This window comes from Hypomesus nipponensis, chromosome 18 (genome assembly GCF_054491055.1).
Source record: "Hypomesus nipponensis isolate SF chromosome 18, ASM5449105v1, whole genome shotgun sequence".
NCBI classification, from domain to species: Eukaryota; Metazoa; Chordata; class Actinopteri; order Osmeriformes; family Osmeridae; genus Hypomesus; species Hypomesus nipponensis.
The window spans coordinates 2687395-2715282 of NC_140378.1; the positions used below are offsets into that span (position 1 = coordinate 2687395).

At 42.5% G+C, this 27888-nt stretch overlaps 2 protein-coding genes, 1 non-coding gene and 1 pseudogene across 3 annotated transcripts; 2 read left to right on the plus strand and 2 right to left on the minus strand.

Moving 5' to 3' along the window:
• Window positions 1-19: 19 nt before the first annotated feature.
• Window positions 20-15856, minus strand: elapor1 (endosome-lysosome associated apoptosis and autophagy regulator 1). Its single transcript, XM_084681120.1, has 23 exons — window positions 15723-15856; window positions 12078-12109; window positions 9165-9285; window positions 8716-8896; window positions 8418-8565; window positions 8225-8305; window positions 7815-7920; window positions 7443-7592; window positions 7044-7132; window positions 6579-6756; window positions 5877-6005; window positions 5448-5538; window positions 5154-5259; window positions 4510-4647; window positions 3931-4194; window positions 3651-3827; window positions 3317-3467; window positions 2794-2887; window positions 2587-2688; window positions 2084-2210; window positions 1780-1958; window positions 1181-1346; window positions 20-1050 (listed from the first exon to the last, which is right to left on the minus strand). Exons 2-23 carry the CDS (start codon window positions 12087-12089, stop codon window positions 982-984), a joined length of 2859 nt encoding a protein of 952 aa, XP_084537246.1. The 5' UTR covers window positions 12090-12109; window positions 15723-15856; the 3' UTR covers window positions 20-981.
• Window positions 12605-13882, plus strand: cfap276 (cilia and flagella associated protein 276). The gene is made up of 5 exons (XM_084680656.1): window positions 12605-12782; window positions 12993-13109; window positions 13187-13308; window positions 13431-13540; window positions 13705-13882. Exons 1-5 carry the CDS (start codon window positions 12702-12704, stop codon window positions 13773-13775), a joined length of 501 nt encoding a protein of 166 aa, XP_084536782.1. The 5' UTR covers window positions 12605-12701; the 3' UTR covers window positions 13776-13882.
• Window positions 14199-14559, minus strand: LOC146250836 (small Cajal body-specific RNA 2). The gene has a single exon (XR_014732186.1).
• Window positions 15857-16754: 898 nt separating the features above from the next.
• Window positions 16755-26780, plus strand: LOC146250837 (neurexophilin-2 pseudogene; annotated as a pseudogene).
• Window positions 26781-27888: the final 1108 nt, after the last annotated feature.

A 27888-nucleotide genomic window follows, 5' to 3' on the forward strand; every position in this document is an offset into this window, starting at 1 on the left:
GAAGAAACTTTTTGACAAAGACGCAAATATATTTATACGATATTGAAATCCCACGTGAATTGATAGGCGTAAGAAATGTTTGGTCAACAAAACAAAACAGTAATTAAATATAGCTCCTGATGATACTATTAGTAAAATACACATAGAACAATGTTCCATGGTTTTGTAAGAACAATTGAAATTAATTAAACAAACATTCAAGCATGACACTTTCACCAACACAATAGTATAAACGGCTGCAATCTATAAACCATAAAGCAAACTTTATCTTTGAAAAATTCATCGTAATACATCAAACAATTATAATTCATGGATTGAACCACTGGCACAGTTTAGAGTCCACAGAAATGTAATAGCCTTTACACTACTGTTCTACACATCAAACAAAACATTTACAATTTATACTCCCTATAGCAGTTCACAAGGCATTAACGTGAAAGTGTAAAAATGAATTTTATTAATAAAAATATAAAATCTACTACGGTATATAGATATGTATCTACAGTCTTGGCCATAAATTTTGGCAATGACAAATGCTATGTTTTGCAAAGTTTGCTGGTTCAGTATTTGAGGAAAATGTTTTCATATGTTTCTATAGAATACTGGAATACAATAAGGCACATTTCATATTTTTTAAAGGTTTTTGGGGGTGAGAATTTTCAATATATGCAAATAGTCTGCTCATAAAATCCACCTGGTTAGAACTAGTTCACACTTTCCCCTGTGCTGGTGGTATGACTTACTGAAATTATGTTAGCAGTCATTTTATGCCAAGGCCCAGCAAGCTTTGGAAACACAAAATGTATCTTGCTCCCAATACTTTTGGCCACGGCTGTACATCCCCATATATTGTGAAGAAACTTCGTAGTGACATTTATAGTAAATGCATGTTGCGTCTTCCAGTATTGTTGGTCCATTCATACAATGCTACTTTGACATCTCATGTTGTTTGAGTACTACACAGGTAGCTCTGTCCCTGCTCTAACTCATCTCCATGTCCAGGCCTGAGGAGGACTTCAGAGGTACAGAATCAAATCCATCAGAGGTTCTCTGTTATGAAAGAGAAGATTGATTAAACTGTTACAAATAAACTAAACCATTGAAACCCAGGTAGAGCTTCTTCACACATTAGAACACATTTTCCAGTATTACTTGACCTTTAAGACACATTGATGCTCACCTCTCTTGAGAAGGACTTGATCCTGGTGAAGAAGGATTTCTTGGTGAGGTAGATGAGGTCGTCCTCTGCGTCCTCTCCCTCCATGATGGCGCAGCTGTCTGCAGCAGGGAGCTCACACTCCTTCTCCCCAGAGCTCATGACCAGCTTGGAGTACTTATACTGCAGTCTGGACACACACCAAGTAAAAAAAAAAAAAACATACATACATACATTTTGTATTTTTCATTTTTAAATAAATATTTATAAAGACGGCATAGACTAATACATTTGGAAACCGTTTAGAGAAGCAGGACCAAGAATTCCAATCTACCAGTGCTTGCACAGGGATGAACTTAAACCTGAAGACCACTACTAGTACAACTTCTTGTATACTTCCCATATGCAACTGTCCTCGTAATATGGCACTCATTTGTATTTACACTTTGTGTCTACATGATTTCACAATCCAGAGAAGCAACACTACTGCCATGTACAGTATCCACAGCTACCAAAAAGTGTGTTGCTGTGAATCTAGCAACCCAAAATACTATGGAAACATTTTCCACAAAAGTAACCAAGAAAAAATGAAAACCTGTCTGGAGCCAGACATGGAGTCTCACTTGCGGGTCTTCTTCCAGAAGTAGCAGCTGAGACTGATGAGTAGAAGGGCAGCGATCGTTCCTGTGGTCACTCCGAACTTGAGCCAGAAATCCAGGGTCACGCAGGCGCTCACCTTCTGGTCTGGTAGGGATACCCCGCCAGTGCACTGCAAGGATTGCACCCACACATAGGTGGTTCTCTGAGAAAGAGAGAGAGAGAAAGAGAGAGGGAGACACACGCACACACGTTTAGGACTGCGGTGTATCAGTATGACAAATATCTTAAATTGTGTATGAAGTTATGGCAACTTTGTAGGCTTATTACCTGAATCCCCTGGATGCAAGCGCTCACTATCTCCCTGTAGTGGCTCTCTGTACAGAGGGGACATGCGTACTGAGACTGCCACAGGAAGTGGAAAGAACAGCCATCACATGTGCCCTCAGAACAGTTGCTGTGAAGCAATGTAATACAGTTACAACACTGCACTTCTAGTCCTGGATTACATGCTGCATTTACTGTATACAATATCTCAGATTTTTTTTATTTCACGTGAAAGCTACACATATAGCTCAAGATTAATTCAATTGACTGCTTTTTATATATGCACTGTAACTCAGTAAAATGATTGTAGTGGTTGCTTGTTCAGTTTGTATTTTTATTAGAGGGCATTTGTGGTAGAGAAGCTGCAGTTTCCAAACATATCCACACGAGGGATAATGTTCACTAAGTAAGTATAGACTTGGCACAGGTGTCAAGTCCAAGATCATTTTGGGTCTCTTCCAAGGTCAGCAGTTCACTCCAGTCAGTCATGGTGTGGTATACCATACCTTGGCAGGGTAATCTGGTCTTTGGCTGTTAAAGTGGGATCACATCTCAGTCGGATGGTTGTAGACCTGCCCTTTTTACACGCCTGTGTCGTTTCACTGGCCCTGAAGAGACAGATAAGAACATGAACCTTGTGTGTTCATATAAAAAAAAAAGGAATAGTCGCACGCTTTTTGTGAATGTGAGATGGGAGAGGGCATGACCGCTACCTGTAGTAGAAGATGACATCAGGAAGGTCTTGCTGGGTGGGGAAAGAGTGCTGCAGAGAGGAGATGCCACTCAGGCTTGTCTCTGTGGTCACACCTTCACAAACAAACAGAAAACATTCAAAGACAAATATTTTATTAAACCATTCTGGCTCCCTTCCCTTGATTATTAACATTGATCTGACAGTAAACAGTATCACGAGTTGAGAAGGACATGTTCACACCTATTTGACACACAAGATTACCTCAAGGAGGGAAGTACAGAAAGTACAGCACAAACAGTAACAGTAAACAATGAAGACCTTCTATGGTTATGATCAAATAGATACATATTGTAGGTTTAGTATAAAATGACCCAACACAAAGGAGCATTCAGTCATTGTTACAAAGGTTTAAAACGTTATATTCTCTAACCCTAGTCTAGACAACTCCGTTACACCAAAACATTATATGAATCAATGAGTCTGTCTACTGCTGTACCATGGCTTCCATTTCAGAGCAATGTTAACATTTGGATGTTTCTTACCGACAAGCTTGTCCCCAATGCTGAAGGGCTGGGAAGACACCATGCTCTGGCCCCTGATGTCTGAGGGAACCACGGTGGACTGACAGGCATAGCATTCTATCTCCCTTCTGTTCTCTGTCACGTTGTCCACACACCTGGCCAGCTTTCTACCCTGCGCACAGTAGTAAAAAAAAACGAAATACACCTGGTACTACGACCTGATTGAAAACATACAACTTCAACAGAGACAAAAAGTGTGAAGTGTTATAAAAGTGCAGGAACGTGTATTTCAACGTGAAATGTTCCATGATAAATAAACCGTGATCAAGTGCTACAAAAGTAGACCATCTTTCACCTCCGTTCCGCAGAGGGCCATGTTGAAGTGATGGAAGTATCTGAGGCCTTTGCTAGTGAAGCGTGAGCCGCTCTGGAAGCCGGTGACGTTGGCCAAGGGAGAGAAGTCGTAGCGCAGCAACTCCCCTCTGCTGGAGCGCAGAGCCAGACTGCAGTCGCTGACACAGGCTGATCTGGCCTGGGGTGATAACAAAGGTTTCCCCACTTGCAAAACACTGAGGGAAAAGTCTTCGATGTAGATTTGTTGGACATTCACGTCGCGGTTTGTTTACAACAACTACCTTGTTGGTGTGTGTGTTGGGTCCACAGGGTATACAAGCATCCTGTCCTACTTGATGCTCAGCCAGGATGTAGGTGTTGGGCGGACAACTCTTGCACACCCCCGTTCCGTTGACCATGTAGCGTCCAGGGGGACATGGGACGCAGGCGGAGCCCGCGCCGGAGGAATCAAGGGCGCAGTGGTGACACCGTGAAGCCACGCCCCCCACAACGTTGGTCACAAGGACTGAGTAAATTTTGGCAAAGTCCGTGCTGTACTGTCGTTCCTAGAATAGAGAACACACCCGAAGCCGTGTTATGCTACGTGTGATGGGAAATCCACCCTCAAAAGGACAGATTGGCTCTCCGTGGAAAGAGGCTCTGGCTGGGATGTGCATCTGTTGCATTCCTCTACACACAGAAACACATACACACACAGACTTAATGATCCTACAAACATTCTAACACGCCTCCTTCGAAAAACATTCCACAAAAAAACTGCATGTGCACTATTTCCCCCACCACCACTTTCACACCCCAACAGCTCAACCTAAACTCTGTGACAAAACTTTGAACATGGTGCTGTGTCTAAACAAGCTCACTGAGTTGTATCTCTCGGTGCGCTGAAAGGCCCAGGTGAAACTGGTGGTGCTGTTGCTCCTGATCAGGTAGGAGTAGGACTGCTTCCTGCTGGAGCCGGCCCAGCGCTCCACCTCTTCATTGTTCCTCTCATTGTAGCCCTGCGGGAAAGCCGGATGATGGTCATGGCAACGTCACTATTGGTGAGAAACTACTAACTCATGTCTTCAAAGGGAGAAATGATTTGAATGTGTAAAATGATGGCTGCATTTCAACAAATTGGAAACCTGTGAATTTCTAATTTGGAATGATTAAGATGGTGTTGCCGTGGTGATGATGTGTCAGGATACATTACATTTAGTCATTTAGCCGACGCTCTTATCCAGAGCAACTTACAGTAAGTACAGGGATATTCCCCCCGAGGCAAGTAGGGTGAAGTGCCTTGCTCAAGGAAGCAACATCATTTTGCATGGCCGGGAATCAAACCGGCAACCTTCTGATTAATAGCCACAATTCCCTAACCGCTCAGTCATCTGACAAGCTGTTCCTTTTGGTTCATGATTATCTGCTGTATTTACTGTATGCACTGTTTGTTTGTCACTTTGGATTGAACCATCTGCTCATTGAATAAATATAAAAAATTATATGGTGTCATGTTTTTCCTCACCGCCAGAAAATGAAGCGTGCAGTCCGCTGTGCACGAGGTCTCAAAGACAAAGGTGATGTGGGAAAGCTCTCTCCTTCCATCGTCTTTGGCCACAGACTGAGGCAGACTGGGAAAGATAGGCCAAAGCTTTTGTAAAGCATTCCACATGAACACAGGCTATACATTCATTACATAGCAAATGAGTCATAGTCAATTATTCCCGAACACTTTTGGACTCTCATTAGCGGTTAGTGGTTATTTAACAGGGAGGAGATGCCCAACGTGTTGTTTGGTTTGTCATGACGCACGGCCCACCTGTATCCGGGGAGAGTTAGAGTGAGCATCATGTAGTCCGAGTCCAGGTCTCCTGGGGTGGTGTAGATGTACTCCCCCGCCACCTCCCATGCTGTCACAACAAACCGACCTATCAAGTCCCATGCACTGACACACTTCCGCATGACAACCGATAGTCAGAGCAAAGCTAAGCTCACTCTAAACGTAAGCTATCACTCTACTGTATGTACTCTGCTACCACTATAGCATTTATTTCAGAGCTGCCAAATGTGTGGCCTGTGAACAGATGTTATGTGGCCCGTGAGAAGATTTCCTCATAAATGCAAATAGGATTTTAACAGAATGTGTTTTCACTGACTCTTCGGTCAGTGCACTTCTGTGCTTCAACAACATGATGCATGGTAACATTAAGTCACATTTAGCTGATCTAGTTCAAAGTCAGTCTCTTACCCGTGCTCCTGTGAGAGTCGCTGTACTCTCTGCTGAAGACGGAGCTCCTCATGTTGCTGGGCATCTTGTTCCACCATTTGTACTCAAAGCCCACCTCAGGGGCTGTGCCGACAGGGCAGTCTGAACAGGCTGGCAGAAAGGTAGGGAAAGAGAGGGCATGTTGAAGCAGCAGGCTGAACAGGAGGGCATGGGCCAGAGATAATGCCTTCACTATGGACATGAAACAGAACATTCAGGAAAGTATGTTCATTGTACAACTCCTAAGTAAATTACCTCATCACAATGAAAGGCATATTCCCACTGGGTTACGAACAGTGCAATCAGGGTTTCTAAGCATGCTGACTGTTCACACAAAATTAAATTTAGCAATCGCAATTTTCAGATCAACACTTGAAACCACTGTCATCCTGTCACAAGTGCTTGATTTTCTTCTGCAGTCAGTAGATACACTTTTGTACTGTATGTCACTAATTGGTTAAAAGCTTTGGCTAATTGAATACATCTAATCAAATACCCAGACCCCAGACTGTGCCATATCTCAAGTTAAGGAAATGTTTAGGCTTGTAAAACAACAGAATATATAACTCGCTCCTAGTCAGATGCTGTGAAGACCACAGAGTTGGAGAAAGAAAGGAGGAAGACAGAGGGAGAACAAGATGGAGGGCTGGCATAGGAGTAGAGGTGGAGGCGAAGGTTACACACCTGTTCCATTGGAGTAGGAACCGGGGGGGCAAGGCATGCAGACGGAGGTGTTGGTGACGTAGAAGCCTGGGTTACAGGGGGGGCAGGTCTCCATCTCACCCGAGCCTGGCAAAGACACCCCCCCCTCAGCCGTCTCACTGCAGATCTTGGGCTCAGTCCACTTGTACATTAGCTGGGTCTTATGAACACAGGCAGGGTTTGGGGTTAAACCAGGCAGCTGTAACTTGAATATATTTGCTCCTGGTTCTCCTGAATAATTTCCTGATGGGCCAAAGCAAATGCATTCTGGCAACAGAAAACATTGGGGCCTTGGCAAGTAAACAAGACTAACGTGAAATCAATATCACAGCCAGATGGTGGGATACAGAGTGAAAAGTAAATGCATTTGCATTAATGAATTTCTGAAACTCAACTCTCCTGGTAATGGCTGAACTCCCAGGCATGGTGATTGTTTCCCTTTCTTACCTGTCCTCTGGAGTCACAGGGAGTGTGTGTGTAGAAGTAGTCGCTGGCCGTGCATGCAGGTCTGGCCTTGCAGCTTGCTGAGCCTGGCTCTGGAGCAGGGGAGCAGGGGAAAATTAGGCGCGTAGGCGCGCTCAGGCACTCACACTTGCATTAGCCCGCACACACTAAGATCCAGTGATATGCCACACATACACTGAGTAACCTTATCGCACACGTACATGCATTGAACCCTTCAAATGTGTACATTTACATACACATGTTGTACACAATACCATTAACCAAGAGTGCTAACGTGCTGAAAAACGTCCTGAGTACTAGGCAGCCAGTGGAAGTGAACAGCACAGAACATGCGCTCATACAGTGTAGCGTTCGTGGGTCCATGGGGATGCAGAAAGCTACCTGCATATTTGTCTTTCTCACACTGTTGGCAGACTGTGGCACCCTTGTTGGAATAGGAATCAGCAGGACAGCTGGCACAGTGGGCCGATCCTGGCTTGGCACTGTAGGTTCCAGGCTTACAATGGAAACACTCAGAGGTGTAAGCGACCCCTGGAGGACGATCAACCACTTTATCTTTGGGGAATGATTAACAAGGAACAGAGATCTAGGCTTTTTTTACTGTTAATAGGATTGTTCACTGTAAAGTACTGAGTAAAGTATGTTTTTGCAATGTCGATATTGTGTATTTTACAGTAAAAAGAACACAAAGCTTCTAAAGTTCAAAAGGTTGGGTCAGCAAAGGCCTTCTGAGAATCATCAGAGGATGCAGACCTGAAATGGCGATGTTGCGCACTAGCACGGGTTTGACAGCGCTGCCCATCAGGGCGAACCCAGCGCTCCTCCAGTACAGCACGTTGTTGCCACTGTTTAGCTGGACCTGCAAGTGGACACATGGACACATGCTCACACACACATGAACATCCACAAGTGTGAGTGTTCATCCCTATCAACAGTCACAACCTCAGGACGCATCAGTCTTTGAACAATGTTTGAAACGTGTGAATTTTAGAGTTGTATGAGAGCTCAATTTTGAAACATTTACCCGACAATTTGTAATAGTATGATATTCCGTTAGCAAGACATGATGAGATGATTTCCCGGAGAGGGTGCTGGGACAAAACATATTTTGTTGGATCATATTCATAATATTGTCTGTCGAGCAAAAAGCAGAGCACACTCACGCTGTAGGGAGTCCAGTCGTTCTCAGACGTCTTCATCCAGTGGCCCTCAGAGTCTGTGGATTGACACTGGTCATTCTGAACCTAATCAGATGGAAATACAAGACAATTCTGTCAACATTCACGTGCTGTGACAACAGCCTTTGAGCGCAGAGTTTACAGTGAGACGAGAGGGGGGGGGGGGGGGGATACCCACGTAGAACTGAAAGAAGATGCTGCTGTCAGGGTAGAAATACTCAAAGGAGACAGCGCCTGGTTTCTTCAGGCTCACTGCATAGGACAAGGTGGTGGTGCACTCATCTGTGTTGGAGGCAATATAATCACCCTTCGGTGTCCAAGTGGAGCTGCACATGAACAACAACGACCAGACACAACATATCCAGTTAAAGCAAGATAACCCGCGACAGATGCATGAGCTGCATGCAACCTTTTCAATCGCTTCACCAAAAATAGCCTGACGTCAGCCACATTAGGAGCCGCGGTCATAGGCGTACTTGGAACAGTTGGCGTAGATGTCGGATGCGTGCATGTTCATGGCATGGGTGACAAAGCCTGCAGGCAGGTCATCCCACTCATCGAAGGCCACCCCTGTCCCAAGGGAGTAGGTCCCAGCTGCACACTTCTGACACTCCTGGCTGCTCATGTCCAGGAACTCTCCTTCGCTACAGAAGAATGCTGGGCGGTGACAGGAAGGGGAGAAGAGAACAGATGGATGAGGATGAGAGGTCCAAATCAGGGAAATGGTTTAGTGGTAGACATGTAATGGTAAATGTAAGAGTTTTGATGTCCTGCAAGGTGAGGAAATGAAGGAGGTATGTGAGAATGTAATGACGAGATTTGATAACAACAGTCACACGACAGGAAGAATATGTTATTATAAATACTCTGGGCTAGTATGGAGTACGTCCAGAGGTGGTAGAGATGGGGGGAGGGTAGTACTCACTGCACTGAGTGCCTTTGAGAGGGTCAGGGAGGCCTGTACATGTGTCCAGCTTATTGGGCACTGCTACTCTCCAGCGTGACCCCAGCACATCACATTCTGTGTACTCAAAGTGGTAATCTGACTGCAAGGTAAGACCACACACACACACAGGTGAGTGGACGGGACCGTTAATGAGAATCAGGAAAATGACAAACAATATTTTTTTAGCGAACACACAAGTTTGTGTATAAAATATATAAAATGCATGGGAGCAGCTGTAAAAGCTTTGTGATACCACACATGCCCAGACCATATGAGGCCCCTATCCTACAGATTTGACAGTTGGTGTTAAATATTCGGTACTTATGATCTCTCATTTAGATAACTTATGGAAGCTCTGCGTAAAATGTAAATGTGAGGAAACACTGTTTGAACATAGTCAGTCGGCACAATGAATAGCATCTGCAAAAAATTCTCACTTAACCAGACCAACCCCATATTCAAATAAAGCGATTTAAGGGAGTCAATATTGGTTCAGTGGGCTGTCTAAACTGCTGTCTTAACCGACCTCACTACTCTCAACCAACAGGTCACCCCATAAGGTTGTTTACTCATTAATTCACCAAGGGAAAAGCCCATTAATGGAAAATATGTAAACATTATACAAATCCCGTTACAATTGTTGTTATAAGTTGTAACAATTACAGAGGGCTAATAGGAGTTAAGATGTTAAGCAAGGCAAGGATGTCTAGAAGTTTAACTTACTCAATGTGATTTGAGTTACAGATGTAAACCAACAAAAAACAACAGCTTTATTCCCAATACCCAAAACAACAAATACATACTAAGTACAAGGCTAAAAATGTAGGCTGCAAGCACTTAGCTGTGTACAATTGCCCACTGCATTGAGCCATGAGATTAATAGTTAACAAAATAATACCAGTAGACCTGTTAGTCGCTCAGCTTGTTTTCTATTAGTGTTGCTACATTAACTTTCATTGTGCAAGGGGACAAGGAGTGTGTATAAGTGTGTGTGTGTGTGTGTGTGGTCATGTAAAAACAACACATCAATTTAGAGATGGGCTCCTGCCTAATCCTACTTTTCTATAAACATTAAGGATACCAAGGCAACAGGACATGGTGACCCTCTTTTTGTATGGTCATAAAGGTGACCATGTCTGCCAACAAATCCACCTGATGAATACAAGATGCCATGCTGTCCCTTCCCTGAGTCTGTCTTTAAGCTCCCTCACCTTGATGCAAATGTGCCGTTTAGTGAACTTGGGAAGGCTGTCTGGTTAACAACACTGCTGTGTAAAATGTTATACGTCTTCAACCAATCTTCAAAGTTCCAAAATGGCCCTGGAACTCTGCAAAGTTTGATGCAAAGAGTTTATTGGTCTTCAAGGCAGGGCTGTAATCGTAATATATATTTGGGACACATCCCCAATATTCAAATTTGGTCAAAATGTCCCCCCTAATATATTGATATAAAAATATGAATAAAATATAAATGTGCTAGACTACGACAGGCAACCAAATATTAAAACATTTTATTTTTTTATTTAACTTCTCAGGGCGGGACCCTCAGACTCCCCAGCAGATTTCGTCCCCCCCAATGTTGACTCCATGGCTACGGCCTTGCTTCAAGGTGACGAAAATCCCAACAAATGTGAGCTGATTCCAGAACCACCTGGTCTTTTACCCTCCGGACATACACTTATATAATGTTGTATGTGCCCATCTATTTTCTTGTGTTATTTTACTATTGGTAATTTCAGATGGTCTCAGATCTTACTCATTGGTCACTTGTTCTGGGGGTTTTAGATTTCACATGCGCCTGAGCTTTGGCGCCTTTTGACCTGACTTACATTCTAAGATGTACAGTTTACTGCTGGATGACGTCAATTAGTGTTTCTCTTGAAACAGATTGTGTAACTCATGATTCTCATTTTGGTCTCACTGACAGGCAAGGCAAGCAAAGTTTGTGTTTTGTGACAGCCATATATCCTGTATATACAGTATTGTTGACAGTTATCTGGTAATTTGTGTTAGCTGCCATTGTTAAACATTATTTTTTATTTTTTATTAAGCTGGTAGTACTTACTAGTTCTCTGACCACTTAAATTTTTGGGGAAAAAAACACATTATGACCTGGCTACTCCATTGCAATGGGATTGAAATAGGCTGTTCAAGAATATCAAGGGTAAGGTTTTGGCCCAGTCATGTACCATGATACTGTATCAGTCCATCACAGCAGGTCATTCACACGTGGGCTATGTACACTCATAAAAAAAGGAAATGTTTTAACATTATCAAAGAGAACAGTTGTTATGCAAATATAAAGAAATGAAGGAGACTGTAGGTAGTTGTTTAACTGTGCAACTCAGCACTTGCTTTTTCCGGCCTTACAAAATGACAGCTGTACAGTTTAACTAATGCTAGACTAAAATATAATCCAGACTGGTGACACCTGTTGGTTTCCCACAGGTCTTGAACTATGTGTGAGGTGTACTCAAGTCGTTGTCAACAACTCATGATAAGAAAAATCGAACAAGAGGGTGTATGTACTGAATTTTAACCCATTATTGACACTCTTTAAGTTTACCCTGACATTACAGGTGAATTGTACCCCTACCTCTTTGTTAATATGAGTTACTTTTCAAAATGCATTTATAAACGTACATTGTAAAATAGACTGTCATTTCATAATTTGATATTCCAGTTTCCTAATGTCATAAAGATATGTCAAATATTGGCTGCTTAAATTACATGCTCTTCTTAGGATTCAGTGTGGACAAAATACGGCAAATTACCGACCGTAAATATCACACTAGTCCATGATAGGGGTGAACATTATCGAATCGTATTCAATCCATTACTTCAATACGTAGGCCTAGACTAAAATAATGCAGTCGTTATCGCGTTCCTTACCTCTTTACACATGGGCAGTTCCCGGGAAGCATCTATTTCGACAAAAAAGAACAGAAAAGTGCAGAGTGAAGCTCGGAGCATCTTTGCCTCCACATGCATGTAGATCTAACCAAGTGGCGAGTCAGTGCAATGACTTTAGAGTTGAACCTGTGCCACGACGACTCAGGTTTATCAGTCCTACTATGGTAGACGGATGTCTCCGCCTCCATTAACCAAATAGATTGTCATGTGGATTCCAAGTAATGATGGTTGTGTATTATACATTTATTGTTTTAGTCAATGTTCATTTTAGTTTTTTTTATTTGTAATAGCCCAATATCCTTAATGTGTTTGGTTCCTGCTTTGCAAGCATGTTGGACAGGCAGCCCTTTTCTTGTGCATATTGAATCAAAATAAATGTAATTGTGCATTAAATATTGTTATAAAGAGCACACACGCACATGCATTTAATTACCACACTTATTCATTCGGTCTAAAATATTGTGGTGGTGGTGGTGGTGGTAGGGAGGGGGGGGGGGGGGGATCTCCTAGCAACCGTGAGTTGGTAAACATTCTCGACTGCTCCGTTCATAGGAGTTTGGTGGCGAACGTATTTCCATCTGTTTTATTCCGGCATTTTTGACAATGCCAAGTCAAAGAGATCCTTTTCCATTTCCCAAACATGAGAACGACATTACTTTCAGTGGGGCAAATGAAGTTCAACGGGTAAGACCCACGCACATCTGAAAAACTATTAGGTCTAGCATAGCTTCCAGACAAATGTTACTAGCTCTACTGTACTGTACGGACAAAATCAAATGAATTTCAACTGCAAACAAACGTAGGCTACTCTAATCTACTACTGGTACTAGTGTAGTTTACTTGTACTTGAAGTACAACTTCAAATTGTTTAAGCATATTTCTCTCCAACAACAGATTGCGACATTTGATAAACCAACACACCTTGCGCAAAATGACCAACCCTGGTGTCGTCTAAACGAGACGTCTACTTTGGCCAGCACCAGGCGGAGTGTCATGCATTACAACAAGCAGGTCGGTCCAGCTCACCATTAAGTAGGCTACCAAGCTCAATATTATGGCAAATAATAAGTTGTATCCCTTTTCCCAAGGCACCAAAAGACAGCCTAGACTTCCACTTAAAATCCATCTATGATCACCACCAGGAGTTCATGCTTAGTAAGAACCAGACTTTATACCAGAAGGAGACTCTCTCACAGGATCATGACCATGGGTGAGTTTGATGGAGCGGTGGTGAATTTTACTTAAATGATTAATAACATCATTTTCTTAAGATGGAATATGAAAGTTGTCCTTAGTGGTTCAATTCCTTTAACTAACCATTCTACTTTGTAGGAGACCCCTAAAGAACCGTGTGACGTATGAGGAGCCAACCAAACAGATGGATTTTAAAGTATGGATGAACTCTCAGAGGAATTCCCTTTGCAGCATTCAAGGAGCGATAGGTGAGATGTAAAAACAGTGCCAGGCTTTATTTTAACATGGGTTTACTAAAACAAATCTATGACTTTACAATGTACACTTGATGCACTCTTGACTGATACTTCTGAAGTAACCCAGTTCAAGCTTGGGCGTGCCCTTGATTATAACAATGCCTTTGTCTGCCCAGAATCTCATCACAACGCCTCAACAAACAGGGGCTACTCAAGAAAGCATGACGGTGGCTTCTACTCGATCTAATCACATTGAATATCTCACACTACATTCTATACCCCCCAAAACAATGCTGTGACAACCATTTGATGTGTAAAATGAAATGTGTATAATGAAATAAACGTTTAAGAGCACGTGTCCGACGCTTGCCTTTCTAGTCTACAGTCGTCTTCTGCCAGCTAGCTATATCATGGTGTAGCAAACATGACAAGAACCACAAATTAGCTAGCCAATTAGTCACACGAGCCGATAAATATTTTATTTGAAACATTCTGTACAATATCACATGGCTAGTCATATAAGATCCGTTGTTTGACCCTTATTTTAACAAACTTGTAATTAGCGTCCATGTTGTTTTAACGCTAGCTATATGGTATGATTGATAGTACTAGCTAGCTAGCGAGCTCATCTTCGTCCAAATATCGTGGTCCACAAGTTTTGAATTTATGGTGAGATCAGAATCGCTTCTATACTCATTGGCCGGGAACGGCACTAGTATATCTGATCAATTCATCATTTCTGACCACAATTTAGAAATTGTGGAGGCCCTGGAATCAGTGAAATGCCTCATGCACACCGCCATTACTGGCTCGCAAGTCGGATTCTATCATTTCTGAACCGGAGGAAGGCCCGGCTCCGTCCAGATCAAATAAGATCACTGTGTAGTTTTAAGAGAAACACAAAAGACGAACATTCACTCTCGCTCATACATTTTCTCGCTCATTCATTTTCACGCTCACAAACATTCGCACGACCACACGAACACAACCACACCAGCCATTCAACTCAGTCAGAACATGACCGGAAATGTACGCAAGCACAGGGAATTATGGGAAATAGGGTTGATTTAAAATGTTGAGTGCCCTCGCGTGGACAAAAATGGAAGCGGACTTTGAACGGCGAACTTGAGAACTTTGGGAATATGCATATGCACCGAGTCACCGAGTGTGGCGGTGTGAACGGTGTGGCTCAAACTGAAGACAGCTTTATGGAGGAACGAAGAAACAGCAAGAACAGTGAATCAAGAGAATGTCTAATATAGAGAGAACTGCCACTCTCGGGAAACTTCCGTGTTCTGAACTGGTTGAAGTTCCATGTGAGGGCGCTAACGAGCGAGTGCAGAATGATGGGAGGTCTATGGACTGGTACCCCTCAAAATCCACTGTTCTCAGGATATAATTTTTTGTTTAGAAATTTGAATTCTGAATTCGAAAGGGGAGGGGGGGAAAGTACACACTGCTGGCTGTTAGATTGTTTTAAAGTCGCATTTCTCTTCTAAAAAGCTATTGAAAATGTCATTGACGTCATACACATCGTACGACCAGAGCTACTGCTTGACGGCAAGCTCTGGTCACTTTTTTTCTCCCAGGGTATTGACAATGCCCTGAGAGATGCCCCCCTCCACCACCACCACAGCTGCCCTGTCAATGCATCCACATTCTGTGTTTGATATGATGCTGGTTAAGGAGTTAATGCGAGCGCGCAATGCACGCGAGCGAAATTTTGGGGCCTTTATTTGAGTGCATAATAGTTTTTGGAGCATAAACTAAATATGTCAAATAAACAGCCGTTTTTCAATTGGTAAAACCTTGTCTAGTGAAGGTGATGTATTTTTGTCTCTTAATTTTTCAGCCCCACCCTTACGTTTCCTAGCATGGTTTTCCAAATTAATTATAAACATTTAAAACTGAAAGCATGCAACCAAGGAGCTCTCCACCTTTATTACTCATTTAAAAACTATTTGATCAATCGAATAAAAAAGCATCTTAGAATGTACAGTAAAGTAACATATAGCTGGCGTCAGTTATTTCAAATGCATAGATAATGTTTAACAGTAAAATCTATATTTAGTTTGCACATATTTGAGTGTGCTAAAATTAGCAATAACGTCAGCTAGTTCGAGGTGTATGCATAGGCTAACTATAAGTTAGCAGCACATTTCCCGTATTTAACAATAATTAAACATGGACTTACCTGAAAGTGAATCACGGGCATCATCTTGCAGTTGATTTCTTTTTCTGCCCCTGACTCCTGTTGTCTTTTTGAGGCCATTTTCGAAAAGTTTACCTAGCCTACTGTCAAAGTTCGTCAGGCCACTGAGATAGGAAAGGGCATTGCGAGCTTGGAAAGTTGAGTGTGTATTTGTTTTTTTTTGTTTTTTTGGGGGGGGGGGCACCATCGTAACGTTTTTTGAGCAATTAAATATATCTCTTGTTTTGCCTGTTTTGTGATATACATGCCTAAAAGGTGCGTAATATTTATATAGGCCTACTAAAATAATATCGTCATTATAATTATAATAACTATGATGATTTTTCAGTTGGCAATTTTTTGGTGCCCCCTCAAGTCTTGGTGCCCTACGCACAGCGCGTAGTGCGCGTAGCGGCGGCACTGCTGTTGCTAATGTTGCTAATGCTCCGACATTCTGATTCCGCTTCGGATGCCATCAAGCGGGAGCTCTGGTCGTATCAGTCTTTCACTAACCAATCAGCATTCATTAGCAGTATGCTAGCGTGTTATGGGCAACAACGACTCACCATGTAAGAAATCAAAAGGACATAAGTACTCGTTCATTCAACTTTCGACCTACAATCCATGTTGAAAATGCACACACTACAATCAAATCGGAGATTTTTCAACGACAATCAGGCGAAAGAGACACATTTAGCCGTTTAGCTCCATAGACTCCCATTCAACATGCACTCGCTCGCGATCACCCCCAGTGGAACTCTAGTGGAACTGCAGCCTGATTCGGTACAATGGGGCTTAATAGGGAGTGGAAAGGCTGTCCTTAAACAGTCTCTGAGTGAATTCAGTGCCGCCGCTCCCATCACGCGCTGTGCGTAGGGCACCAAGTACGGGGCACCAAAAATAGCCAAATGAAACACCATCATAATCATAATAATTATAATGCCGATATTATTTCACCATAGAAAACTTTTTTAGGCGTGTATATCACAAAACAGGCAGAACAAGAGATATACTTAATTGCCCAAGACAGTAACGATGGTGCAGCTGTACTTCTTCTATGAAAAGGTACACATTCATGCTCAGAGAGGTTGGTATTTCTGTTTTGAGGGTCAGATTTGAATGTTTCGTTTGATGGATGGATTATGAAACGGGGTGGTGATCTTCATGTAGCCCTCTGTCTCCCTGTGTCCAGCCCAGGCCAACTGAAGCGACCCCTTGTCTTAGTGAACAAGGAGCAGAAGTAGGGCTCTGAGAAGAGTGTGAAAGTTACCTTGGGTTGCCAACTGTCCCGTATGAGCCGGGACGTCCCTTACATTGGGTCTAATAAACTATGTGACCTCCCTTGTCCCGTTTATTGACTGCTACGCTGATATAACCACTGACTGATGCAACAGCAGCAGTGCTGATCACAACACTTGAGAATGATCACCGCACCTGTCATAATCCAATCACAGCCCACCCCACGCGCATCAGTATACGTTAACTAAATTCCTCCACACAAAAAGAAAATTAGGTAAATGTGACACTGTTCAGTCGATTTGGCATGTGGAAACACGGATTACCCCGTACTGCTGCGGCAGGCCACTTTTGGTCCCTTATTTCATAGTGACAAATTTGGCAACCCTACAGTGACCCTGGGTCATTAACTAGTTATACCATGAACCAGACACCCGTGATACCGTCTCCTAAATGAGGATGATGATGATGGATGAAAAGGAAGCCCTGTGATCTACAGATAAGGAAGGCGGTGAAAGTAGGACGAAGATAGTGAAGTCACGGATACATTCACATGATGCTGACCGTAGCATGAAGCAAAGCTTTAAAAACCTAATCTCTGCAGCCATTAAAGCAGCATGACCTACATAACAAAATGTAGTCAAGGTCAGTGAGGAGTTCCATGGAAAGTGAAAGTGTGCTGTCCTGTCATACTGCTACAGGGAACGGCCACAGCCGTGCCCCCCCCTGTTGTTTTTGGTTTTGCCCTGTCCTAGTGTTCCCTGTCATTGTCTTCACCGTCTCGTTAGCTTCATTGTGTCCACCTGTGTGTCGTTTGGTTCTGTGTATTTAGGTTCCTGTTTTGTGTCCAGCCTTTGTCTTGTCCTTGTTGTGGTTACTACTACCTGTCGTGTGAGTACCTTTCTGTGTCCCCCCATTTTCGAGAAATAAAACCCTTTGTTTTCCGTATGCCTCGGTACTCTCGTGCATTTGGGTCTAACCCCACCTCACATCCTGACAGAAGAGAGACAAGAAGGATGAGAAAGCCTACAAAGCTGATGACAAGGTTAGACAGCCAGACTCTCCAGCACACAGTCAGTAGCTGACCATGTACAGATCATTAAGGAGTACATCCTATTCTACATGGGATGCAAAATACTTTAAAACCAACATGCTGTATATACATTATAACACCGACACACAAATAAACAATTGCAGCAAAAGAGCTATTAGAGAAGAACCACTTGTTTGGTTAGGACTGCACCATTGCACCATTGTCAACCACTACTGAAACGTATCTACAATAACCTGGCGACCACACCGGCAACATTATAATACACCCTGTTGTGCAATCATGATGGCACCCTGATATACTTGGGTTTCAAGTTCATCAGTATTGGCTGTGAAGACATCGTTTTAGGGTTGGCATAAATCAAGGTACAGCTTAGTAGGGTTCTTAAGTGTCTCCAGTTTTGAAACAGCATTATGTATAGATTATTTAGACTCTAACAAATACTCAAAGAATACATATTGTGCTATTTATCACATGCATGTAGGGGGTGTCTTTTTTACCAGGTAACATAACAGGTGTACAAAAGTAAATTTGTACATCATTTACATTATGATACTTATAATAGTTAATTTGCACACTTTCTATATGCACTACATAAACATCACAGTTCATTTAAAACGACAGTGAAACCACTATAGGCTAACTTTTTCTTTTTTTAGTAATCAACTCAGGAAGCTCCGCTGTCAAGCAGGGCATAAAAAATGGGTTGATACTCATAATGATTATCTCCACGGAAATCTTGAGTAAATTTGGGTTTTGCCGTTTAAAACTTGAACCACAATTCACCCAGTGCAAATATAAACAACACAATCACAACATTACCTCAACACATTTACCCTAGTATGCAAAGACATGTTGCAAAATGTGACATTTCAAGCCCCCCTGTGCCAACCTGAAACCCTCCAAGATCGAAAAAAAACTCCCCACAACAAAAACACTTATGAGAAACATCCCAGGAGAGAAACCTTGGGAAGAGCCATTTGTCTCTGGCGGTGTCCAGGTGGTGCTTGAAATCCATGGTGGCGTAGTACCAGAGGAGTGATTCTCTTCCTCAGGACGATGAATGGTTGATTCTGTTTGTGGAAGACCCTGATGTTCCTCATTGCCCAGACCCACCTGGCCATGGTGCACTCAACATGGTAAATATGTTCACTGTCAGTGCAACCGTGGGGGCAGTATTCGGTATGGGCTGTGTGCCATCTGTACATTAACTCTCTGGTGGAGAGACAGCCATGAGCAGATGACCAGTGTAAATCTTTTTGTTTGTGCATTTGCATTTGTGATTTATGCTTTAACATACCTGTTGGATGTCCAAGGCCAGCCTTGGGTTGGGTGGGGATGCCCTTTCCTCTGATGTGTGCCATGATGTGTTCGTATTTCCATGAGACCAGGCCGGCTGTGGGTAGACCTGTCCTGACGGCAAAGCTTCTCCAGTCCTTGTATACCTTAGGGGGGTCCCAGCAGTAGGTCGCAGTGTGGTTGGTAGCGGTGTTAGTGATACGGAGTGCTCTGAGTATGGGAGTGACAAAATACCTCTCGAAGGCTCTTGACTTCCTGTCCTGTTTTTTGATGTTGATGACCAGATTGGAGAGGCCCTGAAGGGCACACCCTGATGATGTTGAGGATGTTTGGAATCCCTTCCCCCCTTCTCCTCTGCGCTGTACATGATGGTCCTCTTGAAGTGCTCCATGGTGCTCCCCCAGATGAGGTGAACATCATATGCTCAATGGTTTTGCTCATAAACCAGTTCGGGGTAAACAACCTGCCGACATAGAGGAGAGTGAGGAGGATTATTGCCTTTAGCATCAGGATCTTACCTGTCATTGTGAGAGTCTGCGCACTCCATTGGGCGTTAATGTATGGACTGATACCGAGGACGTAGAGTGTAGCGATTGCGCCAGAGTTTACAACTGTATTTCCAGTTTGACGTATGATGATATATGTACATTATTAAAGATATTTGGTTATACACTGTGTTCTGCAGTTATCCATAGGTAGGATGTATGATGATCCTGTATTCCATGCAGTCAGGGCATCTCCTCCTCCTGCACCCATAGTGGACAATGTGATGTTGAGACAGTGCTGAATTTCGATTTAAGATTTGAGTTGGATTTTACAAGGTGTTTGTGGAACAATTATCACGCAGTACAAGCACAAATAACACTGCTGGATTTAATCTTCTTGATAATGATGATATGGAGTGAAAAAAAACGTGTGTGACAAAACATATAAATATTATGAGTAATCATTCTTTCCACAGTCTAACTACAGTATGGTCATCTGTGTCGCCTATTCCAACTGTTTCCAAAATGTGCGTGCGTGGGGGGCCACACATTCTCCGGTCAAGTTTGTTTCTTATAAATCACAACCTTTGCGTGGGAAGTGGTACGCACATTTTCAGCCCTGTTTTGTGCGTAGGCCACGTTTATAAATGAGACCCTTGGTCAAGACTGGTGTATCCCTTGAGCCAAAACAGACGACACAAGACGACAAGTTTCACGTGCGCACCAGAAAGTTTCTCGAGCTCACCAGATTTGTTTCTTCTTCTCCGTGTCCCTTTTAGGGGCTTCGTAAATAGGAATCAGCTACATTTTCATTTAAAATGTGAAAGTTTGTGATGAGGGATGGTAGCTAACTAACATAATTTCAACACAAAATAGGGTTAAATTTGAGCGGGGTTGGTTGGCACAGTTATTTTGAAGATATAGGAATTTAATCAAAAAGTGGTAAGACATGTATTATAGGTGTGATGGGGGAGAGGGGCTACTAGGAGGGCTACTGTTAGGCTACTGTTGGGGTTACTGTCCCTTATAAATGTTGACTAATAAGAAAATTGTTGTCAACATTCCAGTCTTCAGTCTTTTTGCCTAATCCTGAGGATTAGGGATAGGGTTAAGGTTAATACCTACATTCCTTGTAATGAATTGCATAAAACATATAATTGAATGATTAATTGGTTAAACTATTTTATTAAATGTTCAAATTGTTTCTATTGCTTGCTTCATTTTAACATTGTGCCAACCAACCCCATATTGTGTGCCAACCAACCCTGTGATGGGGCTGGTTGGCACAAATGCACAACATGAATTTAATCACAATTCACCACATAAAAAAAATATTTGTGTACTTTTAAACATATAGAATTATAGCTTAGACCATAACGTTTCATTTGCAGCTGGTTAGAATATTCTAACATAAATCAAGCCAGAGAAATATGGCAGACAGTGAAAAGTGTTCCAACCAACCCCGGTCTCCCCGAGGCCATTATAATTAAAAACGTATAATTACAGTCCACAAATGACCCATGATCACCCATCTTTTTTATGATAGCTTAAGGCAACAGTTGTTGTGTTTTTTAGCAAAACGTTTCACAAACGCTGTGTGAGAGTAAGTGGATTTTATAGTACTGCTTAGCTAATCATATCAAAATTATCAATCTCCCAACTGGCACTGTATTGTGTGTTGTAACGTAGACTAATGTTGACTAAACAGCAACCATCAGTAAACATTAATGGATACAAACAATATTTATTTATTTATATTTATTAATTATTTCTATTTTTTATTAAGCTGTTCTTGTCTTTACTAAAATCAAAATTAATCAAAGGGCAGAGTGTTCTTACAAATCACAAGGGAGCAAATTGACTTTTGGCCAACGTAATAGACTCGCTGTTTTTGCTGATGCTGAATCGTCTTTGGCATACATTGAATTCATTACAAATGTAACCTTAACTTAAACATACGTGTTTAAACTTCACATGGGGAAATCTTCAGAGGCTCTGGGGCAGCTCAGTCGCTCCAGTCTTTGCCGAGATGCAGTGCCACTGCACCTTAGCAGACTCGCTGTGTGTGAGCCAGACTGTGTGAACGCCGCTCTGCACGTTTGACGTAGGGACGTAGTTAAGTATTTGAGGTGCAGGGGCTAAGAATAAAAAATAAAAAATAAATAATTGTTCACTTTCGGTAAATGTATTGTTCAGTTCAATGTTTTGAGAAGCTTGTGGACATAGTGGCGGGGGGCAGGGTTCTAGAGTGGGGGGGCAGCTGCCCCCCCTTGCCCCCTTGTAGGTCCACCTATGGTGGGCCTGTAAGTTCTCAAATTGGCCTGAACGTGATTGTTTACAGCCTGTGCATCTACATGGGCACATCGTCAGTTCTGCAACTGAACCATGCTTTACTGTGAATAGGTGGTGGGCCAAAGCTCAAAATTGTGCATTTGAATGATCCCTGGCAATGGAGGAGCTGGATCGCTTTGAAACTTTTCTACAACCCTTACATTTTTGTTTTTTTACAACTATGGTCCGCATCCAATAAGAGCTCAGGTATACGATTGGTGGATTTTATGAAGGTGACACCTTTCCACCAATCGTACCCTGATATTCAAAGCGAGTAAAGTAGGAAGTAAACATTCACATGTGCATTTTGGTGAGACAGTATTTTGTCAGTGGGTGACTGGGCAAATGTATGGAATTAAGTAAAACAAATGGGTAATTCAGGTATTCTCTAAAGAAACATTGCAACTTTACACTTAAACAAGCATATTTGTTATATTATTGTGCTGCTATTAATCACTAGAGAAAGTTAACAGTTAAGTGATAAGGAAATGTGCAGAACATTGTTTAAATACATGTACAGTATTGTTTTAAGTGTGTGTCACCGAAACATGTAATAATGATATGAATCAATGACATACATAATTAGCCAAGAGTAGGTATACCACATCAGTAACACTTATCAATACATATTGAGATATCTACACACTTTGCAAGTTGGAAAATGACCCTCAGTAGCAGAATACACGCATGTGCACAATTACTTGTATTGCTAACAGTGTATTCAAGGCCACAAGTAGTTGTAATCATGGAATGCTGTATGCATGTAAGTAGCAAACCAAAAGATGTAATCTACCCATTTACTGAAGCTAGTTGGTCCATGTTAGTTCAGACACATTGCAATTGCAAAATCTTGACAGCAAGGATAGCATTCTTGCAGAAAAATCAGTGGAAAGATTCAACTTAAATTCAGCACCTCAGAACCATATTTTAGGTCATGTTGGATTTCGCAAGGGTAACTTCACCGACACAACAACTATAGCTGAAGTACGAAAGAGGAGTGAAAATGCAGCTCTGGAGAAGGTTTTCCAAACAGAAGGGTGTGTATGAAATTCTGTATTTTGTATGACAAGATGTACAGTGGAGTCAGTGTATACAAATAACCTATTGCAAAATCAATTTTGCTGTTACAATGGAAGTGCACCACATTTTATTTGAAATGTAGTTGACATACATTGCATGCTTATTAAAAGCACAGACAGGACAGGCAGGGAAGAGGAGAAGACAGGAAGACGTCTAAGAAGACCTATAATCTGATATGGAATACCATGCCCCTCAAGTCGTCCGAGTGTCTGCTCCCATGTTTTTTTTTTCATACGATAAGGTAAACTATGCAAGATGCCTTTCTTCTTACTGGCTGGAGATGAACAGTCTATAGGACACACATTTTGTATATACCTACAGGTACAATCTGGGGATTTTGTTGCTCAGAGACAACAGGAGTACGGTTTTGCAAACACTGCCTGTGATCAAGTCATAGAGCAAACAGCCAACGGAAACTCCAAAACTAAAGGTGGACTGACTGGATTCTCCATAAACAAAGATGCAGTGCATAGATGCACCACATCACTCCAACACAGTGAACTGCATGAACCATGAAAAGATAAAAAGGTCAGCTCAGGGTCCCTTCACCAGCCAGCTCAGTCTCCAGTACACTCAACAAGAGGTAGACACAAGACAGCTTACACCCTCCACCTGGAACACATTATAGCATCAGATATTTAAAAACACAGTCCAACTCGGATGTTGTGTATTACTTTTTGCAGGGTTTTGGGGGATCATTTGCAAGGGCTACCCCATTCAGGGTCATCCAGTGTCGATTTTAAGTCTCCACTAAACATTTAGTCATTTAGCAGACGCTCTTATCCAGTACAGGGACATTCCCCCGAGGCAAGTAGGGTGAAGTACCTTACATTACATTACATTTACATGTATGCATTTAGCAGACGCTTTTATCCAAAGCGACTTCCAAGAGAGAGCTTTACAAAAGAGCATAGGTCACTGATCATAACAACGAAGTAGTCCCAAACAATGCAAGCAGCCAAAACATGAAGCATACATTGTGAAAAACTAAAAAAGTGCCAAAGGGAAGACCCATAAGAGCATGCAGTTATACAAGTTACAAATTAAAACAACATGAACCCCAAAAAGTGCAAGACTACCTGTAGAAGAACAGTCAAATATTTCACAGCCAGTACAAGAGTTCAAGAGTTAACTTCGTTATAACTAACCTACAAGAGCAACAAGTCTCTCAATAAGAGTCATTGTGATCCTGGAGGAAACTCAGCCAAACATTCCTAAGTGCCTTTGTACTCCCGGGACAAGTGTGTCTTGAGCCAATTTCTTGAAGGTGGGGAGACAGTCAGTGTCTCTCGGTGGGGAGCTGGTTCCGCCTTGCCCAGGGACACGAGAAAAACTTGTTGCTTTCGCAACAAGGAACTTTGGTAAACTAGGCATCTTGTAATGAGCGACGACCTTTCATGGAAAAATGGGTTGATGGAAAAAATAATGTAACTGCCGCCAGTCTTTAATAGCACTTACCTAAATATACACTAAAGAAAATACAACCACCTTCATTCATCAGTCTAACTAGCAGACATTTGCTAACGGTCAATTAATTATTCATTGAAATAGTCATAAATGTTTGACATTTGTCATTTCAATGATTTAATTGCTTAATAACTTTATATACAGATAATTTCGTTGCAGTTCTTGATTGAACTTATGTGGCCCTTTCCTGAATTATTGCCCACCCGACGAACTGACAATGGCCGCGTTTCCCAGATTCATTGACGAGAGAGAGAGAGTGAGAAAATGGGAGAGAGAGAGATAGACAGAGACAGAGACAGAGACAGAGAGAGAGAGAGAGAGAGAGAGAGAGAGAGAGAGAGAGAGAGAGAGAGAGAGAGAGAGAGAGCGCTCAGGACACCGAAGACAGAGGGATGGGTAAAATAAGCAGAGCGTCAGCTGAACAGGTTTGTTCTCTTCAGTGTAGAGATTTGACAACTTGGCAACACCTTCGTTAAATTATTTTCAACCTAGTTTAGGAACCTACTCAGTCGCGGGCTGTGATGAACTACGTAGACAAGATGAGGGCAGTATTCTTCAATTTTATCTTCATGAGTCTGATTCTACCAACGGTATGACAAGCTGTTAGTGTTTTATAACTTGCTTAGTTAGTACATATGTGTAACTCCAGTTACAGTAGTACATTTGAGAGAAAGAATGACATACACTTTTAGCCACCCTCTTCTCATAACCAGCAGAAGCCAGATTTGTAGCCTAAGAATTCAACACAAGCTTTAAGCTACTGATAAAAGTCAGAACCGTTAAATAGGAAGGCAATGCATGTATTTTAAGTTGGTTTTAACACAATGGCTTTTAGGATTCAATGATGTTTAACTTTGTATCTTGACAGTGGATTTGTTTGAATTCCCTTGTGTTTTCCTGCTGCAGGGGTGTACTAATGTTTAGAACCATGTACGCAGAAAAATGATCAATATTAATTACCATCCAATTTTCTTCTTCAAGGTCACTTCCAAAGTATTAGCCTTAGGGTCTGTGACAGTAGACTTGAAAGACAAGGGCATGAGATTTTGTGTGAACCTGTGTGTGCGTGCACTTACTTGTGTGCCCATGTGTGTGAGAGACAGAGTGAAACAGTGTTGTACTCCTGATGGGGCTTATTGATCACATTTAACATTTTAATTGAAGCATACACACATACATAAAAAAAGTATTAATTTCATTGATTCATTGTCAACTGTTTTACCCAGTCTCTGCAAGAAAGTAGCTTTAATCATCATCCTTGCTGTGTTTCTTCAGATGCAGGAAGAGGAAGCAGCCAGCACTTTGGACTACATAGGTCAGAGTTCACTGGAGCCTGGAACCTCACAGACAACTCCCTATGAGGCTGTGGAGGCAGGAAGAACTGTTGGACCTGCTTTGAAGGTCTCTCAACCAACCAAGGAGCTCCAGATCATCGCTACCAAGCCCATGCCTCCCAGCTCCATGGCTTGGTCCCAGAAGAACCTCTCCCCCTCCCTAGACCAGTTTCCTTATCGGCCCAAGACCAAACCTAACATCAAGACGCCAACCACCAAGAGCAGGAAGATGTTTGGCTGGGGGGACTTCTACCTCAGTGTTGGGACAGCCAAGTTTAGCCTGCTGCTGACAGGGAAGCTGGTGGACCACGTCAACGGAACCTTTAGCCTCTACTTCCGACACAACACCACTCGTCTGGGGAACCTGTCGGTCAGCATCGTTGCACCTTCCAGGCCTTTGGACTGGGAGATTTCAGAACCTAAAAGGAAGTCTCGGAACCCTCCGGAAGACTTTCAATTCCGGTTCTGGAGCCCCCCCCAGTCCAGCAGCAATTCTGGGACGGAGCAGCAGCAGCAACAAGAGAAGATGGTCACTAGGTCCCTGAACTGCTGGCTGGAGTACCAAAAGACCAGCCAGGCCAAGCGGACCCGGCCTTGCCTGTATGATCCGGCCCAGACGTGTTACTCTGAACACAGCCAGTCCCACTCTGCCTGGGTCTGTGCCAAACCCTGCAAGGTCCTATGTATTCTTGTCTCTTTCGTCAGTTTGGACTACAAACTGGTGCAGAAGGTCTGCCCGGACTACAATTACCAAGACCACCACCAATACTTTGGATAAGGGATGAGAAACAGAGGGGAAATGCTAAGGGATGAGTGAATAAAGTGCATGTGAGCATGAGTGCATTGTATGTGGTAATCTCAATAGCCTAGTCTGTAAAGATATGCACACATCATTTATAGACGTTGATGCCTGTGTGCTCCCGTCCTTGCCTGCCACTTATTAACTTAATAATACAGTTGCATTGCAATCTTTTTTGTCTGTCTCACAAAGAAAAATTGTGTGGATAATGTAACACAAATGTTATTGCATTGTTCTATCTATTGTATCAAGTGTTGCTATTGGTAGACGTACGTGGCCTGTGTGATTTTCCTTACATTAGAGAAATGTAACTCAAGGTTACATTTCAACTTATTTTCCTTTTAAATTATGTTCCTACAGATGGCTCCCATGTTTGTTTATGAAGTGAAAATAGCAGATGTAACTAACCCGTATTGCTGGTCTGGCCTTCGGTAAACAAATTGGCCTTGATGACTGTGTATCTCTCCCTCAAGGGACAACATTCAGATTGGCCGGCATGATACTGATCTATAATCCAAGGACATAAATGACTCGTATTACATGTTGTCCTTCATACTGCTCTGCTCCATGGGTGGTTGTCATCTATTAACTTTATTTGTTATATTTTGTATTACTCATTAATTCATCACGAACGCACACATCACTCATCCTCTCTTCTCTCCATTTCTGCCTGTACCTGTGAGCCCCAAGGAGTGTGGGGCGAGAGGGGTAGGCCTGTGCAGCAAGTGTCCCAGGATGGGCCAGGGGAGCCAGGCCACAGGGAAGCCAGAGATGGGGGTCTGTCCTCCAGCAGGAGAAGGACAAGCATCATTCATAGCCTACCTGTATGTCTTGATGTAACAAACATAAATGCTGGTTGAGGGAGGAAGGGGTGCGGGGTGGTAGGAGGTGTGCTAGCTAGAATTTCAGACTGTTCAGTTTCAGACTCACTGACATCCCATTGGTGTGTCTGAAGGATTCGGTTCCACTGACAGTTCCAGGCTGACAACACTAGAGAGAGACAGAGAATAAAGTAAAATAGGCTGTCAGAAAGAAATGTAAGAGAGAGCAAGAGATTCTCTGAAAAGAGTAAATATGGTGAATAATG

What these genes read in the sequence shown, in the direction of transcription:
- elapor1 (XM_084681120.1), bottom strand. An exon ending in CTAACTCTCCCCGGATACAG is followed by an intron (nt 5,260 to 5,447) that starts GTGGGCCGTGCG and finishes TATCTTTCCCAG; the next exon opens with TCTGCCTCAGTCTGTGGCCA. An exon ending in GCACGCTTCATTTTCTGGCG is followed by an intron (nt 4,648 to 5,153) that starts GTGAGGAAAAAC and finishes GCTTTCCCGCAG; the next exon opens with GGCTACAATGAGAGGAACAA.
- cfap276 (XM_084680656.1), top strand. Translation starts at nt 12,702, where the DNA reads ATGCCAAGTCAAAGAGATCCTTTTCCATTTCCCAAACATGAGAACGAC. An exon ending in TCATGCATTACAACAAGCAG is followed by an intron (nt 13,110 to 13,186) that starts GTCGGTCCAGCT and finishes CCTTTTCCCAAG; the next exon opens with GCACCAAAAGACAGCCTAGA. An exon ending in TCACAGGATCATGACCATGG is followed by an intron (nt 13,309 to 13,430) that starts GTGAGTTTGATG and finishes TCTACTTTGTAG; the next exon opens with GAGACCCCTAAAGAACCGTG.